The 17,139-nt window shown below is 48.8% G+C and overlaps 1 protein-coding gene across 1 annotated transcript in view; it reads right to left on the bottom strand.

Annotated features, from left to right (window-relative positions):
* Window positions 1–380: 380 nt before the first annotated feature.
* Fam174b (family with sequence similarity 174 member B) overlaps window positions 381–17,139 on the bottom strand; it is a 51,259-nt gene continuing 34,500 nt past the window's right edge. The window contains exons 2-3 of the mRNA XM_006990950.4: window positions 11,167–11,298; window positions 381–2,412 (exon numbers count right to left, since the gene is read on the bottom strand). Of these exons, the coding sequence (XP_006991012.2) occupies window positions 2,409–2,412; window positions 11,167–11,298 (136 nt within the window). The 3' untranslated portion in view covers window positions 381–2,408. The remainder of the gene's footprint in view (window positions 2,413–11,166; window positions 11,299–17,139) is intronic.

Genomic DNA, 17,139 nt, shown 5'->3' with positions numbered 1-17,139 from the left:
TCTAGAACAAGAGCAAATGAATCGTGTGTGTGTGTGTGTGTGTGTGTGTGTGTGTGTGTGTGTGTGTGTGTGTGTCTGTGTGTGTCTGTGTGTGTCTGTGTGTGTGTGAGAGAGAGGGGAAGGGAAGGAGGGAGGGAGGGAGGGAGGGAGGGAGGGAGGGAGGGAGGGAGGGAGGGAGGGAGGGAGAGGGCAGGCATGTTTCCCCAGCCCCATTCCACTCATGTGCCTTTTTCTAAATCACCAGGGCACACACACACACCCAGAAACTCCCACCCAACCCTACCCACAACCTATGTTCACATTTCTAACCACAGAGATTCATCTCGCCAGCTCCATCAGAAAACATCCAAACCCAACACACTCATGACTCAATCTAACGATTCTTCTTTGTTTGTTTTAAGGATCTTTATTAAAGCGCCAATAGTGTTGAAGTTCCATCAAGGATCTGGAAGGTTGCTGTCCTGCCATTCTTGCTGGAGTCAGTGATGAGTGATTGGCAACCGGATCCATGGTGTTCACACATAAGGCAGGAGAATCCAGCTTTTCTAGAAGGTTCAGCTGTAGTCCTGGGACCCTTGAGTGGGAGGCGGCAGTCCCAGCTCCCAAGGCTGAGAGGGCAGGGCGCACAGCTTCGAAGTGGCCCGCTACCTAGATTCACCGCTGTGCTGTGAGTACCCAGTGAGGGGAGTGAGCCGCCTGCTGTTTCCAGCCCCACCCCTCTGGCCAACGGGGCAGAAGGTTGAGAGAAGTCAACTGAGAAGCAAGGTAAAGGGAGCCCAGAAGAAGAGCACCCCTCACGATGGGTTAGGGTTGCACAGCACCTGTGCCCAGCCAGGCTCCGGAGCCGGGGTGGCCCTTTCCACCTATTGCCACCACCACAGCCCCAGTCAGGGACTGTAAAGTCTGATGGTGGGGCAGAGCTGGCCAAGGTGGGGGTTTTCATCCAAAGCAATGGAGCAGGGCCTCAAACAAACAGGTACACAAACCTTAGAACAAAGACAGCAAAGGAAACAAGGAGGTAACAGCGGCCACCTTTTCAGACGCGCTCCATCCCCAGAATCCCAAAGGCACTGCTGTTAGACTTGCATACCAGCTACAGAAATTTGGGGGAAGCCAACGGGAGGCCTCCATTAACCTGAGCAGTTGGTCCGGGACCTGTTTCCTCAGGGCATCCCTGGGTACCCAGCTCCCAGGCTAGGTGCAGTGGGCCCAGGAGTCGAGTTCGGCCCAGCCTGGACTGACTTCCAACAGGGTCCCTGACAACGTTCTTTGTTTCTTCTTTTTCAGCTACCATTCATTTAAATTACCACAGTGATTTCTTCTTAGCGCTACGTTCCTAGGACAGACAACACAGCACTGAGGCAGGACAGAGAAACATTTTTCTAGTACACACACACAAACACAACCAAAAGCTGCCTGGCACTGTCCATTCCCATGAGAAGAGAAATAGGTATACACATCCATACGCACACTCACCCATGTGTTCTGATCCCTGGGGGAAAAATGGAAATTGGTTTGTGGAATAGCCATGGCTATTTATGCTGAACCTCTTAGAAAGGGTGAGGTGGGGTGGGGAGCCTGGATGTCCACTCTGAAATATCACATAGCTATCCCCCAAATAAAGCCAGATTTGATGACGATGGAAAGATTTGGGAGAACAAAATGTCAGGATTCTCCTAAGTACATCTGAAGATCCTTTTCAGGCTTTTGAGGGATGTAGGGGTGTGTGTATGTGTGTCTGTCTGTCTGTCTGTCTGTCTGTCTGTCTGTGTCTATGCTGGTAAACATGTGTAGGGGCCAGAAATGAACCTTGGGCATTGTCCCTCTGGAGTCATCCAACGTTTCCGTGACCAGGTGTCTTCGCTGGAACTTGCTCATTAGGCTAGGCTGGCTGAGCAGTCAACCCCAGGGATTCACCTCTCTCCCTAGTGCTGAACTAGAGGTGTGGGCCATCATACTGGTTTTGATTTATTTGAATGTGAGCTCTAGGGACAAAACTCATGTCCCCTGCTCATAAGGTAATCAGGTTATGAGCTAAGCTATCTCCCTCGCCCTGCTTCTTAAAATTATCCATCCTCCTAATGGTAGCTTCACTATTATTACAGTTGTTGTAGAAAAATTCTTTGAAACTGATGTTCCCATCTTCACCTCTTAGAAAGGTAGAAAACCCCTCAAGGAAAGAGGGCAAAGAGCATTTCAAAGGGGCATCCAGGGGTGGCTGGGGCGACAGGGGGCAAGCTTGATGGTGGCATTCCAAGCAGTTGCTGGACACATAGAGTGGAGCCAGAGCTTCATAAATAACGTTGGGTTTGGTTCCAACACCTCGGGTGAGAGACGGTGCCCAGACCTTCACATCCCAGGCTGCAGCCGACCAGCTTCCCCCAGGATGCTGACGCGCCCGAGAAGCTTTATCTGAAAGAAAAGCAAGGAGGAGAGTCATCACTTCTGGCAGAGCACTGAGACCATCTGACTCCTCCCTGGCGGTTTCCACTCCTGGGCCACACTGCCACACTCAGTCTCTGTCCCTTTTCCTGTCCCTGCTGTCTGGGCAGTCATCTTCGTCACCATCGTCCTCCTCCGCAAGCCCTTGACGCTCCTCACCCACGAGGCTTTTGAATGTGCTATCTGAAAGGCCCGTTCCATTCTCCCGTGTAACTCTATCCTTCAGCTCTCACACAGGACTTTCAGGGACCCTCCCTCCACACACAGCCCCCACACCCCTTAGAACGCAAGCTGTTTTCTCCTTAAATCCCTCCTTCCAGCCCCCTACAGGTGTTCAGGCCAAGTGTCAACAAAGCATCTCTTTAAAATCTACCCAAGAGTAACTATTTTCAACCTTGTAGATCCTGCCACTTTTGTGTCAACTAGGAACCCTGTTGTCATGACAAAAAGCAGCCAGAGACAGTACAGAATGCCTGGTGATGGCTGTGTTCCAATAAAACTTTATTTATGGGCACTGAAAACTGAACTACATTCAACTTTTATGTATCTTGAAATACTATTCCCCTTTTGATTCTTTTTCAAGCATGAAAATGTAGAAATCAGAGCCTGGCATGTTGGGAGGCAGAGGCAAGAAGTCCATGAGTTTGAGAAAAGCCGCGGGCTGCACAGCGAGACACGGGTGCGGGTGCACATGGAACAAAAAAAGTAGAACGCATACTTGGTTTGTGAGCTCTTGTCCCAGTCTGGGATCCGTAATGTCTCCCCTCAGCCCACTGAGTTAGGATTGGCACTGTTGGAAGCAGCACAGCCTTTCAGAGGGGAGGCCCAATGGGAGGTCTCCAGGTCACTGGGGACACATGGGCAGGAATTATGGGATTCCAATCTCTCCCTTTTGTTCCTTGGCTCATGATGTGGTGAGAGGTTTTGTTCTACCACACCTGCTAAGATGTGCTGCCTCACCACGGGGCAAACCAACCATGGACTGAAACCTCCAACTCTGTGAGCCAAAATAAACCTTCAAGTTGTTGTCTGAGGTATTTTGTTAGGGTCACACAGACCCGATGACTACAAAGCAAATGTGGTCCGCTGGCCACCGCTTGATGAGTTGGGCCTATATAAGCATATGGCTAGTGTCTGTCTCCCGCTCAGACGGGGTGTTTGAACAGGCAGGACCCACGTGTGAGCCTGCTCACCTTCAAACTCTAGCTCTAACACGGTGCAGACAGCAGCAGGAGTACAAGAAACATTTTTACCTTGAGTAAAATATTTACAAGCTTCATCGAAGGAGCTTAGGAAAGGGGGGAAACAGACCCATGAAAGCTGCTTCTTTAGCATTGGATTAATGGACCTTTCATAATCCATGAAAAACAAAAGCATAATAGAGTTTAAGGACTGGTGACGGTTTCAGAGACTAAGAATCAGAGTAGAGAGCAATTTCCACAGCTACATCAAACGCCTACAAACGACAGCCAATGACAGCGGCTTGCTGACCCCAGCAAGAACCGGTGAAGAGCAACAGCGCAGCACAGCACTGGGATACACTGATCGCCCAACACGTGGCACCGTCGCCTGCCTGGGTGCTCAAGTACAGTTGCCGGGTGACCCCTCATCTCACAAAGGTCCCAGAAGCACCTGCATGGAACCTCTGGCAGGTCCTATACCTTCATCCCATGAGCCGCTTACACCCCCATACCTGTAGGAATAATCAGCCACCTGTATACACGGGAGAGCTGCAGAGCAGAGGGGAACCCCAGCTCTCCGAGAGGCTCCTCGCCATCAGCTCCTTTCACAGCAGAACTAAAATCTGGGGACGTGAGGCAGGCAGAGGAGCCTCCAGAACCCAACCATTCCCAAGCTCCTTAGGAAGGAGATGCAGCCATAAGACATTGCCACTGGAAAGGTATTAACACCTTCATTTAAGAAGCACTGAGTCCAGACTTCATTCAACCTTGGATGGGGAGAGGGGGCAGCTCTGCTTCCGCTTCGTACCTACTCGCTCTCCAGGGGTCTGACTATGGAGAATAGAGTAGGCACCGTCTCCTATGCCGTGGTCATGCCGCTGGTATCCAGTATCCCTACAGGAAGCCCTAGCCACAGAAGGGGGACAAGTAAGCCTGCTTAGAATGTTGGTCCACACCCTGGAGGAGCCACACTGTTTCCACACACAGGAAGCCCATCTCAGCAGGAGGCAGGACTGGCAGGGGCGGCAGCAGCCTGGTACCTCGGGTGGGTTTTTTTTCCCAGCAGCTGGGTACCTTGGGCTGCACTCAACACCACAGCTGCCAGGCTGCCTGCGGTACAACCAGAAGAGCCCGTGTGTGCCTGTCCTCCAGGGATGCCTAGGGGGCGAAACAAAAGTCTCCGTAATAAACGAGGGATCTGCAGAGACCCAAAACACTGGCTGCAACTGTGCACCAGACCAACCAAGCACAAAACACGAGTGAAATCCACCTCCTGAAATGTGGAACCATTCCAAAACTCCAGGGCTCTCTGTACTCCGTGTGGTTACTTTCCCCAAATCAAAGCATCCCAGCTGTATGAAACATACGGCAGCTGAGCCTGGGTGTAGCTCAGTGGTGGAGTGCTTGGCTAGCTTGCCTGAGATCCTAGGTTTGATAACCAGCATCGGGGTTGGGGGTGCTATCCACAGAAGCCTCCCTGGACTGTGACCTCTTCTCTACATGACTGGAAACCTGGGGGGGAAACAAGCCTGGCTGATGATCCACTGGGGCTCCAAGTCACAAGATAGGATCAGAAAGTTACACAGACAATAGGAGGCATCCGACCCACCCCCCTACCCTGGTGCCAAGCACACGATGGTCCTCTCTCCACTCCATCATAAAACAACCTTTAGCCATGATTCGTTCACATCCGATTTCAATGTGTCCGCTTCCTGGAGAGAACCAGAAACATTTGGTGGACAGGAAAAACAAGTCCCTATAATAGGTTATCAGTGTACAGACAAGTCCTCAAAAAACACTCCATGAAACAGAAAGGTGACCTCAAAAACCTCCATCCTTTCATACTTATTGACATAAAAAGCTGTTCACAATACGCCATTCAGGGGGACGGGTGCCCCAAATCAGCCTTTGTAACATGGGCCTGCTTCAAAAGAAAAAGAAATCCCCACAGACATGTACTCACACACTCTCTAGTGGCTACTGCTAAGTAGTGAGATGACAGCAAATTCATCTCCCGCCCCCCCCCCCCCCACTTCTCATCTGTAGTTCCAAAAAAATAACCTGTACATCAGGAAAAGCTATAACCTCCCAGCGGTCAGTCTTCTCTGGACCGGCATGGCCTTGTGTCTGACTGACTCACCTCCAAGTTCATTCACATCCTCAATTCACTTCAACCACAAACAGCAGGAGCTTTTACGGGGAGCTCCCTGAAGTTCAGTTCTTCAGGACACAAGGCAGGGCAGGACGGGGGCCGCAACAATCCTGAACGTCTGTGGGAGGCTCTGACACAGGCTGCCACAGAACAAATGGGGACTCCAGCTGGGAAGTCTGACGGTGACTGAATGGGCTCCATATTCAGTGGAAGAAGCAGCAGAAATGGAATCCGCTCAAAGAAAACTGAGGGGTGGTGTCCTGGCTGGTTTTGTGTGTCAACTTGACACAAGCTAGAGTCCTCAGGAGAGGAAGGAGTCTCAGTTGAGGGAATGCTTCCATGAGATCCAGCTGTAAGACATTTTCTTAGTGATTAATAGGAGAGGGCCCCAGCTCATGGTGGGTGGTGCCATCTCTGGGCTGGTGGTCCTGGGTTCTATAAGAAGGCAGGCTGAGCAAGTCAGGGGAAGCAAGCCAGTAAGCAGCTCCCCTCCATGGTCTCTACATCAACTCCTACCTCCAGGATCTGACCTGTTTGAGTTCCTGTCCTGACTTCCTTCAGTGATGAACAGCAATGTGGAAGTGTAAGCCAAATAAACCCTCCCTATTTGTGGAAGTATCAAGGCAACTCCATGTAGTTAAAAGGGAGGTTTATTTTGTGGGATAACTTACAAGTGAAGGGATAGGTTACAGGGTCTGAGAAAGGTGTAGTGCACCTGGCGGTGTTCTCTGGAGAACGCGCCTCGGTCTACCTCCAGCGTCCAGGGTCCAGGAACCAAGAGAGCTGGCACATCTGCATCTCATGTCTTAAGGGCTCCTCTCTCAGGCCCGCCTCGTAGGTGTGACAGTTACCAGAAGCCTCAATGGGGGTAGTCCTTCCAGGTCAAACCCGGAACAGCTACCCACTACATCTCCCCCTTTTGTCTAAATAAGGAAGTTCTAACCTAATACAAAAATATATACAATAGGAAGGATTATCAAATATTGTCATTCCAAAAGGTGCCCTGTCCTGAAGAACCTGAATCTAATACTTAATATGTTCTAGCTAAGATAGAAGAGTGAAATGATGCTGAGAAACATTGGGTGACTGTCCAGGCTGCCAGCTGTCTCTGTCTACTCTCACGAGACTCCCGAAAGTTGCTTGCATCCTTCTCCCATTTCTCAGGGAATATTATATCCTTCTGAGGTCTTTGATGTAGTTGAAGACTAGATAGTTATAATTATGGTTTTCCTTGGTTATGATAAAAGATAAGATAGATATAAAACTTTAGACTCACAAATATAGGATAGATAGAATATTTTCTTTAATTTTGCCAAACACAAATAGACTAGATAGTATAACTATAATTCTTGCTTGATTATGGTTTTGTTGTATGTAATTTTACTATGTTAAAGTTAAAACCTTCCTTTTTGAAAAAGAAAAGGGGAAGTGCTGGGGATGTCTTTCTGTACGCTGTGAATGTGTGTTGTTCTGATTTGGTTGATAAATAAAACACTGATTGGCCAGTAGCCAGGCAGGAAGTATAGGATAGGTGAGATAAGCAGAGAGGAGAATCCTGGGAAGAGGAAGGCTGAGTCAGGAGTTGCCAGCCAGACACAGAGAAAGCAAGATGTGAAGGGAGAACTGAGTAAAGGTACCAAGCCACACAGCTAAACATAAAAAAGAATTATGGGTTAATTTAAGTGTAAGAGCTAGTCAGAAATAAGCTTGCACTAATGGCCATACAGTTCGTAAATAATATAAGCCTCTGTGTGTTTACTTGGATCTGAGCAGCTTCGGGGTCCATGGGGCTGGGCAGGACTGGAAAAAACTTCAGCTACACCTCCCCAACTTGCTTTTTGGTCATAATGTTTCTTCACGGCAACAGAAACCCTAACTAAAACAGATGGGATGCAGACACCAACTGAAAACTGATAATCACAGAGGGTAGCAAAGAAGCCCAAGGGTGATTCTTCATGTAGAGTGATCAAACGAAACTTCCTGCAAGACTGAGCAAGGGGAAAAATAAAAAAAAACATATTAAATATTAAATAATAATGCAAAAGAGCCAGGCATGGTGGCACACACATTTAATCCCAGCATTTGGGAGGCAAAAACAGGCAGATCTCTGTAAGTTCAAGGACAGCCTGGTCTACATAAGGAGTTCCAGACCAGCCAGGGCTACACAAAGACCCTGTCTTTCAAAAAAGAAAAGAAAGACCATAGCTACTCATATTACAAATGTTTACAAGATTAAAGAAGAAGAAGAACGTTGGGAACAACCATACAAAAAAAATTTATAAACTTGAACAGAAATGGACAAAATGCCCCAAAACTACTCCTGATCAAAACTGACCCAGGAAGAAATAAAGACTGCATATTCTTGGAACTATCCAAGAAGCTGAATGTCACTGATCCTAAAACCAGCACACAGACTGTCTCAGGTGCAGCCAGTTTTTCGCATGCTCTACTAAAACCCTTAGGAAACAAACGGTTCCAATCTGATTCCAACTAGTCCAGAGAAGGAAAAGAAGGAAACACGACCTCCTCGTTTCATGAGGCCAGCATAACTTTCACCAGAGCCTGACAAGCAGGCCAGTAACAGAGCAGAAAAACAACAGGCTAGTCACCATTTCCTAGGGAGAAAGGAAGCCTTGTGCAATACAATACACGTAGCAAGGTAACACAAGACCTAGTTCTTAACTCCAGAATCCTGAACTGACTCTATATTGGAAATTTCATGAATATATAGATTCACCACCATAACGAGTTAAAGGAAAAGGTATGTCCTGCTCAACAGAGCTGGAGAAAGGGACAAAATTCAAAGGTAACACACAGAGGTAGAAGAAAACTCCATGTAGCAACCCAACAGCAAACCTCACTCAGTGGTCAAATACTGAAGGCATACCCTTTTAGACCAGGAGTAAGAGAGGGAGGCTGCCACCATCGCTTCTCATCCACAAGCACAAGGCAGAGGGAGGGCTGACTGGGCATGGTATGGACTTTTGAAACCTCAAAGCTGACCCCAAATGACACACCTCCTCCAGCAAGGCCACACCTCCTCATCCTTCCCGAACAGTTCCACCAACTGAGGACCAAGCATTCACACACATGAGCCTGTGAGGGCCATTCTCATGTAAACCAAACAGACCCACATGGTGGAATGAGAGAACCGACTCCTGCAAACTGTCATACCACCTCCACATACATGCCACAGCACGTGTGCCTATATGCTCATGTGCACACATGCATGTCTACACACATACACAAATAAATTTAAAACAAGGCTATCAGAGATGACGTCACAGATGTAATGACCACAGTTTATACAGGAACCTGTTTTTGAGGCTGTCCCCAAAGTGACAACAGAGAACCAGACCGCCCAGGAGCAGACACTCAGCATGGAGACCGAGCCCGTGGGACTAGGGCTCACAACAGCCAACAACTTAGAATACAGGATTAATACAAATGGATCTGCTGGGTCCTGAGTTTCTGCCTGGAAGAAATGGGGGACACCAAGGGGCTGGAGGAAGCAAACCCAGATCCTGTATCAGACATCACCAGGTGCCAAGAGGGGGAGTGTCTGGGAAATGCCAGTGTCTGAGTACATAGTTTCTCTCTCATCCTCGATTCTCACTTTTGCATCAGGCCATGGCGAGGGGGGCTTGGCCTTTCAAAACACAAAAGCATTTCTACTACTTGAATAGCTACTAAGTGGTTTTGGTGCTTGGTGAGTTTCAGAACTAGCAGCCACGCCGATCTAGGACTGACTATCAGCCCAGAAAGGGAACTTGTTCCAGTCTGAAGAATCCAGACAAGTGTGGATGTATTTTAGGCTAGAGCAACACTGGCATCCAGGCCCTCAAAGAACAGACCCCTTTCCTTCTCACGTTCTAGACAGAACTTCTAAACAGATGCTATAGTACCTTGTTTAAGTCCTTCCCACACCAGTTACTTGAAACAGGTTCTCACTATACGTGTGTGTGTGTGTGTGTGTGTGTGTGTGTGTGTGTGTGTGTGTGAGAGAGAGAGAGAGAGAGAGAGAGAGAGATTGAGAGAGAGAGAGAGAGAGATTGAGATTTCAGTGTGTCAGTGTTCACCCATGGTGATTCTGGAGCCTGGCAAATTAACAATCAATATTAACAATCACACCTAATATGAACAAGATTCTAGTAGTGGTTCTGAATCAAAACACAGTACAGGGGCTGGCAAGATGGCTCAGTGGATACAGGCTCTTGCTGCCATGCCTGACAAACTGAGTTTGATTCCCAGAATCTACATAAGAGAAGAAGGGAATCATCTCCAGAAAGTTTTTCTCTACCTCTGAATACACTGAGTGGCACATGCATATACATGCATGAGTATATACATCAGTAGTACATGTGACCCACTCCATTAAGGGTCTGTGTTGTGCAATGTGCCACAGGCCTGCAGAAGGACTCTGACCCTTTGTATTGTGAGCCATAGGCAAAGCTTGGAAGCACAGGAGGGTGATGCACACCTGTAACTCCAACACTCTGAGGCAAGAGAGATGCCATGAATTCTACACAGCAAGTTCCAGGCTAGCCCAGGTTATGTGACCCTGTCTCAAAAAAAGTAAAAATAAAAATAAAAAAGGGAGGTCTGGCAAGACGGCCTGGTAGAAGTAGAGGGACTTGTTATGACCTTCTAAAATGATATCATTTTCTGTTTTGTTTCTATGGTTCTGCCTGTGAGATGGGCAAAATGGCTTAGCAATAAAACCAATATAATCATTAATAACACTATGTATGTATAATTTTGTAGTGTGACTGAATATTACTAGTTGACTTCACTCTTTGCCTGACAAAATACAGGTCATGGGTTTCTTCTTGCTCTGGTATCTAGAATCAGCCTGTTTCAATGTGTGATTGTTCTTTATAAAATTTAAGTGTGCCAGGGGTGGTGGTGCATGCCTTTAATCCCAGAACTTGGGAGGCAGAGGCAGGAGGAGGATCTCTGAGTTCAAGGCAATCCTGGTCTACAGAATGAGTTCTAGGACAGCCAAGTCTACACAGAGAAACCAATCTTTCTCTCTCTCTCTCTCTCTCTCTCTCTCTCTCTCTCTCTCTCTCTCTCTCTCTCTCTCACACACACACACACACACACACACACACACACACACACACACACACGAGTAAATAAAAGTCAAATGTGAAGCTAATATGCCAGAAAGCAACCATAATAATGCAGACTTTTTTTTAGCATTAGTATTTACTTACCAGCCCTGCTCTTCTGGATTCCTGGGTACTGCTACCAAGGTAATGATGGGAACAGGCCCTACCACAATAAGAGCATCTCACAGCCTAACACTTAACAAGAGCACGAAGATACTGTGGCTGAACCACCCTACCTGACCCAGCCCGGGAGGAAGCCTCTACCCCCAGCCCGCACCTATACTTGATGTCAAATACTGTGGCGTCCTCGTCCTCGTCGTCCTCCTCATTCAGTGGGGCCATCTCCACACGCTCAGCAGGAGTGGTGATGATGTCATACTTGCGGGTCTTCTTCAACCTCTTTCCCAACCTGGAGGAAGAGAAGCATACTCATGAGACCACGCCTATGAGCGACGCTGATGAGGCCAAGCCTCCATACAGATGGAGAAGCTCGTCAAAATAAGTTCACTTCCTGACATCTGCAGACAATGCTTGCGACTGCCTCCGGACAGATGCTCCAGCTGTGCCCAGAAGGCTCGGTTAAGGCCCCAGAAGCTGAGAGCTAGAGAGGTAGCTCAGGGCACAGCCCTTTGCACGCATGAAGACTGGAGTTTGACTCTCCAGCACTCACCCTCAGCTGCAAGAGAAAGGTCAAATGCCAGATGGGTATAATGGCCCTCCTGAAATTTCAGCACTCAGAAGCCAGACAGGAAATCTCTGGAATGAGATGGCTAGCTAGACTAGCCCAAGAGCTAAGCTTCCAGTTCAGCAAGAAACCCTGCCTCATAAACTAGAAAGCAATTGAGGAAGAACCCACAACAGACACTCAGGCGAACGCACACACATACCCTACAGATATGTACATACACACATACACACGCACATACCTCCACAGATACACATACACTACCCCGCAGATACACACACCCCATAGATAAATACATACATACAGACAGATAGACATACACACACACACACACACACACACACACACACACACACACACACACACACACACGGCAGGGGGAGGGGCAGGTATCCACAGGACTGAGTGAGTTACCAACTTCCCAGCCTTTCCCATCTTCCCAAAGCAGAGTTATCTGAACACCAACAACTCGATAACTGAGAGAAATACTATTCAAATGCAACAGTTCAAAAAAGATAAAATTCATGCAAAACAATGCACAGTAAACAAAAGATCAAATCATTCTCTGAGGACAGGAGAGGGACAGCCTGGCTGGGGGTGCAGGTGCCACCCTTTGGGATCTGGGTCAAAGTCCTGACAAGTTGTATTTAAGTGAGGTTCCCTCAGCTTCCTCATAAATAAAATGGGATAGGAGCGATCTTCCTCAAAGGTGAGGGATGGTCGCTGAGGAGACTGATGCCCTTAACAAGCCTGCATCCGGGAGGCTCTCGGCATAAGTTCATTTGAGCTGATAATAACAAATACAGAAATCACACATGCTCCAGCCTCTCTCCTAAGACTAGGGTTTGTGAAAATGAGTCGATATGGTTTCCATGGTGAGGGCTATACTACTATGTTACCTATGGCATGGCAGAGGGACACTGTGGACCACAGGAAAAGAGCTGGCACAAGTCTGAATGAGGACTGCAATATCTCCCGGGGGGGGGGGGGGGGGGGGGGGTCTGGAAGATGCATGACGTCACCTAAGGGAAGTCCTCTTCTGATGACCACTGATGCTCTCTGAGCCTGGTCCTCTGTGATCTCGGATCTGTTCCCAGTGCTTTGTAGTCTATGCCAGTCTCCTCTTCAGAAAATCGGATGCTCTCTATGAAAAAGCAGCCAATCCAAAACATCCTAAGTGGGACACTGAAGAGCCTTCCAGCAGATGGCAAGCTGTTCCCCTGAGACCACTTGTCAAAGACACCAGCAGATCTTTTTACCTCTTGCCAAGAGAAACTCTCAAGTTCTCAAAAAGCATCAAAGCAGAACCTCACTTTTAGGTCCTCTAAAAATGTCTTAGGAACGGCAACGTGCTCTTGGCTTTACCTACTATGAATTACCAAAAATAGGACGTACCAAACTGCCATGTCATTTACATAGCAATTTTTAGCACCGTGTCCCTAGCATAAATCAACCTATGCGGATCTATAGCGCCTGCCCCTCCAGGCCTTTCAGGTCCGAGGCCGTTTTCTCTAGATTGAAACATTTCTTAAGCAGGGATGGAGGAAGGCTGAGGAAACTCAAAAGCTACAAGAGAGCTAAAAGCCTCCTTCTCCAAATTGCAGACGCAGTGAACAGTAGCTGGAGGTAGGGGACGCTTCTGTGGTGGTGACGCCTACAAGCTGCAGGGACCTACACCAGATGTGCATCGTGGAACTGGGCTTTTCCACAGTGCAGCTGCCTCTAAGTCACCCACGTTCCTGTAAGTAACTCTGATAAGTTCACTGGCCACCAAGGTAGGCTTACATGAAATAATTCCTCCTGTGTGTTGTTGGGGCCCTGTCTGGGGCGAACAGGCATTTGTCTGTGTGTCCTTCCTCCCGAGAAGTCACGAAACAGCACAGACAGCGAGAAGACCATGGCAAAGGAGAACCTAGCAACAAAATGAGGCAACCTGAAGCCACGCTGCAGAGTGATTTTTTTTTTCTCCCAGCTGTCCTCACCGGTATGCTCCTGGGCACAGAGGTGTCTCCCTGGATTCGACAATTAGGATGAAGAGTGGAACAAATACCAAGCCTGGCAGCAAAACATTACACCAAAGGGACATACCCAGCCACCTTGTCATAAATGCGTTCTTGAGTGCCCGAGGTTTATAGGCTGGCCTTGCAAAACCACTAGCTTACAGCTCTAGGCTCCAAGAACTAGAGGCTATGACCCCAAGCTTTCAAAGCCACAGACTTATAGACGGAGGTGCTCTGAGCTTTGATTTGCAGCAGCCTGGTAATCGGCAGCTGAGTATCAGATGTTGGGACTGTCAGCTTTTAGCCCTTTTAACCCTTGACAGCTCTTAGGGAAAGTGGGGTTCATATCTCCTCACCCCCGGTAAGCTCAGTTTTCTATAGTGTCTGCTCCAGGCCACCCTCTCGAATCCCGCAACTGCCTTCTTGCTGCCTCAGGGTGCATAGGTAGAACCAGCCCAGCCCACTCTAGCCATGACATGGATCACCGATAGGCAATAAAAGACAGTTTGAAAGGGGCCTTTGCTGGACCTGGTGTTGGAATGTGATGCGGGCACACAGGAGACGAACTCTGGGACCAGCCCCCAAAGCAGTGGGAAACAGCCTGCTTACATAGGCAGAAGAAATCATGGCATGCTTGGACACAGGTTATAATTCTGCCAATTGGTCCTCACGTACTACTACTGATGACAATCCTCGGGAACTAATCCCATCAGAGGAACTGTAGACTTCCGGCTGGGAGGGCGCTTCCCCCTCCCATCCTGAGTAAGACTAGCTGCAGGGTGGGCAGCAGCATCCACAGTCCACCCAGGATTGTCTCGCTTGGAGTGGAGTCTTCCAAACACGAGTCACACCGCCCAGAATGGTCTTGGCTGGTGGAAGCCCTCCCGAACCCAGAGCTCTGTGGCTTCAGCAGCAGCCGCCTTCCTGGCATCTGGACTGTGGTTTCTTCAAAGCAGCTGGGATATCCTGGTGACAAGCCTGTGTACGGGAAGGCTGCCCCAGCCAGGCATGGGAGTGCATGCCTTGTAATCCCAACACTCGGGAAACAGAGGCAGATGGATCAGGATTTCAAGGTCAGCCTCAGCCACACAGGCTGAAGATTACCCTGTGCTACCTGAGACCCTAACTCAGAATAAAGGAGGGGAGGCAGGAGGAGCCTACCCCGCCAGCAGTTCCTCCATCAAGGCAGCCAGGCACAAGGGTAGATTGGGACAGACAGCCTCTAAGGGTACAACAAGGCTGCCCCTCAGCAGTTTAATTTGAAGAAGTAAACACTGAATGGTGCTTATGTAATGACATTAACCGTCTCGGTAGTACTTAAAACTGCTTAACTTCAAGCCAAATACCCTCAGGCAGCACTGGATTGTCCTATCTGTCTCAACGTTGCCAGTGACTCTGGGAGGAGACTCTGCTCCTCAGAAGCAACGGTGCTCACCAGATCAACACTGTTGGTCCCACTTTCTCTCCAACAAAATTCTTCTCTCTCCACCTTCGATACCCAAAAGGAAGATAATCTTGACATCCTGTTCTAAATGGTTCTTCATCCCTGCCAGCTCCAGCTCCGGTACCACACGGGGAAATTTAAGCTCAGCAACGACTCTAAATTCCACAAGCCATCCAAGACCAGCTGACAGGGGAGGCCCACCCTTGCCCTAAGCCCTCAGGATGAAGGTCTGACTCAGTCTGTGCAGACCCACACACCTTCCTCAGGAAGCCAAGCCAACATGGCCCCCTAGATGATCCACAGCTCTCCGGGGGTACACTTGGCTTTGAGATTCAGTGAGGCTCCCCACTCTGTTTGCTCTGACACGGGCCTGGGCAGAAGAAGCATCTGAGGTGTTTAGAAAAGGAAATTTCCCCCGAACCTGAGGATGTGAGAAAGCCACCTATATACCCTTAAAATAACCATACCCAGATGGCTTCAGGCTGCGGAGTCACAGTTCTGTCCGTCTTTTCCAGGTATGGTGAATGCTGCAAAGCGCAATCTCTGATCTACACTCATCAGTGTTGCATGTGGAATGTGGCGTATCCATTCACTCCTGACTCTGGGAGGAGGATCTCTGTGCAGCTCTAGCTGTCCTGGAACTCTGTAGACCAGCCTGGCCTCGAACTCACAGAGATCCGCCTGCCTCTGCCTCCTGAGTGCTGGGGTTAAAGGTGTGTGCCACCACCGCCCAGCAAGGCCTTATATATTCACCCATGGAAGATTCAGGAAAACAACACCAACCTCGAGACCTCCATGGCCTGTGATGCTTTAACATCAGTCTTCTCAACTACACAAACTCAGAAAAGAATCATGAACCCCAAGATGATACCAAGGGAACATTATGCATAAAATAACAGGGCTATGGACACCCAGACACACGGGCACACATTATCCTGGGTATTTCTGAATGGACATAGCACCTAAAGTAGATAGATTAAATAAAGTCAAGGTTGGAAAGACGGCTCAGTGGTTAAGAGTACCAGCTGCTCTTCCAGAGGACCTAGATTCAATTCCCAGCACCCACATGGCAGCTTACAACTGTCTGTAGCCCCAGTTCCAGGGGATCCGACACCCTCACACAGACATATTTTCAGGCAAAAGACCATTGCACATGAAAAAAAAATAAATAAATCATTTTTAAAATTACATAAATAAAGCCAACTGTCCTCCACAACATGGGTGGGCCTCACCCACTCAGGGGAAGGCCTGAGTGAAACAAAAGGCAGACTCTCCCTTGAGAACTAAAGGGAAGTCTTCCTACCCATTGGACATCAGGTTGGCTGGGGGAAGGGGGATTGTTTCTTCGCTTCTTCTGTTATATTGACTTCTGAGGCAGTGTTGCTATGTATCCCAAAATTGCCTCAAGACTCACATCCTCCTGCCTCCACCCACAGATGGGTACTACCCCACCCAGCCAGATACACTGTCTTTGGACTCATGCTGAAACAATGGCTGCTTCTCAGCATTAAGTATGTCTGCATTCAGACCAGAACCAAGGGGTTGGAGAAATGGTTCATTGATTAAGAGCACAGCTTGTCCCTCCAGAGGACCTGGGTTCAATTCCCAACACCCACATGGCACATGGCAGCTCGCTATTGTCTGTAACTCCAGTTCCAAGGGAACCAACACCCTCACACAGACATAATTGTAGGCAATACACCAATGCGTCTGAAATAAAAATTAATTTAAAAAAAGACCAGGGCAGCCTACCCCAGCAGTAAGGAGAAAACACAACCCTGCGCTGCACCATTAAGCCAGAGCAGGAGGAGACCCACATGTCTGACTGCCCAGGGAAGCCCGCCCCCCAGGCAGTCAAGCACTATTATCATGAACAAATATATGGTGGGGTATGGAAGAGAGGGAGGCAGAATGGTTCATGTCCTGTGTAGAGAGGCAGATCTGAAGAGGTGAAAGCAGCGAGGAGCGGGCTGAGGTGGGCGGCCTCTTTGCCACCAGGGGCCATGGTGATGTCCGGCCCTGGGCAGCTGCCAGGGCCCGTGTCTGGGTCTGTAGCCCTGCTGCAGCCACGGTCCGTGTTGATGGCTGCCACGTGGCTCCTGATGCACCACTGAAGGCTGA

Source organism: Peromyscus maniculatus, chromosome 1 (genome assembly GCF_049852395.1).
Source record: "Peromyscus maniculatus bairdii isolate BWxNUB_F1_BW_parent chromosome 1, HU_Pman_BW_mat_3.1, whole genome shotgun sequence".
In the NCBI taxonomy this organism is placed as follows: domain Eukaryota; kingdom Metazoa; phylum Chordata; class Mammalia; order Rodentia; family Cricetidae; genus Peromyscus; species Peromyscus maniculatus.
The sequence above is the reverse complement of the archived record's forward strand: the minus strand, read 5'-3'. Positions and strand labels throughout refer to the sequence as shown.